This window comes from Petaurus breviceps, unplaced genomic scaffold, assembly GCF_028583685.1.
Source record: "Petaurus breviceps papuanus isolate PSGF00001 unplaced genomic scaffold, PetGlider_PUasm1.0 99, whole genome shotgun sequence".
In the NCBI taxonomy this organism is placed as follows: domain Eukaryota; kingdom Metazoa; phylum Chordata; class Mammalia; order Diprotodontia; family Petauridae; genus Petaurus; species Petaurus breviceps.
In genome coordinates this window covers 25,005,933-25,009,649 of record NW_027187465.1, presented here as the reverse complement: position 1 = coordinate 25,009,649, position 3,717 = coordinate 25,005,933, and the positions used below count along the sequence as shown (strand labels likewise).

The following is a 3,717-nucleotide window of genomic DNA, read 5'->3' as shown; positions in this document are numbered from 1 at the left end:
AGGAGAGAAAAAGAGGGAGAGAGAAGGAGAGGAGGGAGGGGGAGAGAGACAGAGAAAGAAAGAGGAGAATAGAGGAGAGAAAGAAGGAGAGAGAAGGAGAGGGGGGAAGATGGGATGGAGATAAAGGTGCCTTTCTAATTCTCCTTAATCTTAACGTCTTCCCTATGAGATTACTCCCAATTAATCTCATCTCTAGCCTTCTGGCACATGGCTGCTTGTTGTCTTCCGGTTAAGCTCAGCACGGTGCTTGGCACACAGGGGGCACCTAAAAATGCTTGTCTGTTGACTGTCCCCCAGTTTAGAGGCCCCAGCTCATATATCTATGTATGTATATACAAAACCATGTATGGATGTACACGTAAATATAAGGTATGTACATAGATCTCCCCTCCTATGTATGTGTGTGTATATGTACACACAGACACACAATTCCCTTAGTGACAGACAGCAGAAGAGAACACACATGTAAAACACACAGATCTCTGCGTGTGTCTCCAGGCTCCTTCGCTCCCAGCCCCCCTCCCCCTCCTCCTCCCCCCTCCCCTCCCCCTCCTCCTCAGGCCCCCAGGGGCAGGACCAGAATCTTTCTAGACATTCTGGTCTTCCTAGGGTGGGAGCTCCTCCCGGGGGCTGGCTGCCCTGCTTTCCTAGGTGGATCACCAGGGCTTGGTATGCAGTAGGGGCTTAGTTAATGCCTCTTCTTCCATCCCTCTGATCAGTCTTTCTTTTGAGCCTCCCCACCATCCCCAGGTAGGCATTTTTGGACTGACCAGGTGAGGAAACTCTCCCCCTACAGGCTGCTGCCCTCCAAAGTCTGGAGGAGAGCTGCCCAGAGCACAGGCGGGTGGGTGCGTGCCTTTGGTAGTACCCTGGCCGCAGGCCTTGAGCTCGGGTGTTCCTGACTCCCGGGGCGGCCTCTCTGACACCAGCCCCATTTTACAAGGGAGGAAACAGGATCGGAGGTTAAGTGACACGCTCACAGTCACACAGCTGTGTCAGAGGCCCCTGCGGGAACTCTGACCCCCACTGTACAGGTGAGGAAAGCGGCAGCTCAGATAGCCTGCATCGGGCCCAGCTAGAAAGCCCCGAGGTCTTCCTGCCTGCTGGCCCCTGGCTCTCTTCCCCAGGCAAGGCCGGCTCAGTTCTCCGGCTGCCCAGCCCGGAGCCTGCCACCAGGGGGCGAGCCACCCACACACACCTGGGGTAGGATCCCCATGGGAAGGAGGGGAGCTCCCCAGCCGGGGCTTATTTCTCTGCTACGTCCCCACCTTCTCTCCACATTGGGTGCTGGGGGACCCAGGCTATCCTTGGCAGAGCCAAGAAGGGGGCCCTATTCCTGGGGGGCAGACCTTACTAGGAGCTGGAGGCAACAGAGGGACAGAGCAGTATCATAGGACCTCAGGTTTAGAGCTGGAAGGGACCATGGAAGCCGTCTAGTCTAACCAGAAGCCGAAGCACAGAGAGGGCTCTGAATGACTTGTCCAAGGTCTCACAGGTAGTAAGAGATAGGGCACTCACATTCTGACTCTGGGCCCAGGACTTTATTCCACTATATAACATTGTCCTGGCTCCCTACTGCCTCCAGGCTGGCATTGACAGGCCTCCACAGATGACTTCCACCACTCCCTACTGTGAGCTCTACATTCCAGCCAGACTAATTATTAGTCGGGTCCTGAACTCCACTTGCCATCTCCCACCACCACGCTTTTGTACAGGCTGTGCCTCACGCCTAGAATGCCCTCCCTCCTCTCAGAATCTTGGGTTTCCTTCCAAGACCAGCTCGGGGGCCTCCTTCCTCCCCCTATATAGCTTTCCCTAATCCCTACATTTTCCCCAGGTTTCTGAGAGAGAGACACAGAGACAGAGACACAGAGGGAGGGGAGGGAGGGAGAGACAGAGACAGAGACAGAGAGAGAGAGAGAGAGAGAGTGTGTGTGTGTGTGTGTGTGTGTGTGTGTGTGTGTGTGTGTGTTTTCAGTCTTTCCCCTTCTCCCCTCCCTTGCACAATGCTTATCTATGTGTGGCATGACCTTCCTAGTAGTCCACAAAAGCTCTTTAAGGCAGCTAAGTGGAATACGGGCCTTGGAGACTTGAAGATCTGAGTTCAAATCCAACTTTGACTCTAGGCAGGTCACTGCCTCTCTCATCTGTAAAATGGGTCTAACAACAGCACCTACCTCCCAGGTTCTCCTACCTGCTCCTTGTGCCTCAGAGTCTCCTGCACCCGGACCAGCTCCCCGGTTTTGGCGTCCAGCTCTCTCTTTAGCTTCTCCAGCTGATAACTCTGGTCCTCTAACTGGGATAGGAAAACGCGTCACCCAGGGCAGCGGGGGTCACTGGGGAGTGGGGCACAGGGCATGGGGGCGGCTCCCTTGCTTGGGACCTAATCTCAGTCGGGGGCCAGGGAAGGTCCTGGGGGCTCCCTGGAGCAGCAATACAGCAGCCACCCCTCCCTCCCAGGTCAGGAGAACCAGGGTCCCCATGGAGAGCATGGGGGGGACACACACCTTCATCTCCGACTCCCGCTTCACTTGTTCCATCTGGAAGGCCAGCGTCTCCTTCACCCGGGCCACCTCCTCCTGGCTCTGCTGGGTCACGGTCAGCTGCTTGGCCGTGTCTGCATTCTGAGTTCAGACGGGGAGGGAGAACAGGATCAGCCCGAGAAGGCCTCCCCCCGCCAGCCTCCACCCACCCCCAGTGGCTCTGGACGAGGGAGGCCGATTCGTGGAAGCTAGCGCATCGATCAGCTAATGTGCCTGGTCACTGGCATGCTGCTTCCCCGCAGGGCAGGGACCCTGCTTGTGTGTGTCTGTATCCCCAGTGTTTGGCACAGTGCTGGCACACAGAGGGTGACCCACAGTGACCGGGCCAGGCCAGCCCGTACCTTCCGGAGAAGCTCGGCATGCGTGTTGATGAGCTCACTGTGCTTTTCCTTCAGCTTGGTGTACCGAGCCTCCGTGGCACTGGCCTTCTCTGGAAAAAAGGGGGTGAGGACAGGCTGGGGACTGCAGTCCGTTAACACCCTGCCTGCCTGGAGAAAATGACTGCAGTAACACTGACCAAAAACAGTGAAGTGGGGTCGAAGGGGGGTCATGGTGACGACCAATCTCAGGCCCGGCTGGGGACGGGGAACTGCGCCCCCTCACTCTGAGAGTTTTAAGGTTGGCAAAGTCCTTTACATATGCATGTGTCTCACATGACCTCATAACCATCCTAGCAGGTGGGTGCTATTATTCCCACCCCCATTTTACAGATGAGGAAACTCAGGCTGAGCGTTGTTAGGTGACTTGTTCAGGGTCACACAGATAGTAAGTATCTGAGGCAAGATTTGAATTCAGGTCTTCCTAACTCCAAGTCCAAAGTTCTACCCACATTCACATCCCTTCTGTCCCTCCCTCCTCCCTCACCCATCTCCCATGATGAGCAGGCCTTTCTCCTGACCAAGGATAACCCTTCTACCTGTGAAAATGAGCCCATTCCACCTCATGTCTTCCAACAGACCCCTGTTCTACCCTACTCACTCACTACTCTCACCCCATCTTCTGCCTAGAACCATGCCTGTGTCTCCCCCATCCTGAAAAAAACCCTGCTACCCCTTTGGTGCAGGCCCCCATCATGTCTGGATCACTCAGGAGTCTGTGGATGGGGCGGCCCGCCTCCAGGCTCTCCCCAGGAGACAGTGGCAGGCTCCAGCCCCACTGGTGGCTGGAGGGGCTG

General features: G+C 56.1%; 1 protein-coding gene across 1 annotated transcript in view; it reads right to left on the bottom strand.

Moving 5' to 3' along the window:
* HIP1R (huntingtin interacting protein 1 related) overlaps positions 1-3,717 on the bottom strand; it is a 74,399-nt gene that overhangs the window by 15,272 nt on the left and 55,410 nt on the right. The window contains exons 15-17 of the mRNA XM_069081744.1: positions 2,885-2,973; positions 2,508-2,624; positions 2,195-2,296 (exon numbers count right to left, since the gene is read on the bottom strand). Of these exons, the coding sequence (XP_068937845.1) occupies positions 2,195-2,296; positions 2,508-2,624; positions 2,885-2,973 (308 nt within the window). The remainder of the gene's footprint in view (positions 1-2,194; positions 2,297-2,507; positions 2,625-2,884; positions 2,974-3,717) is intronic.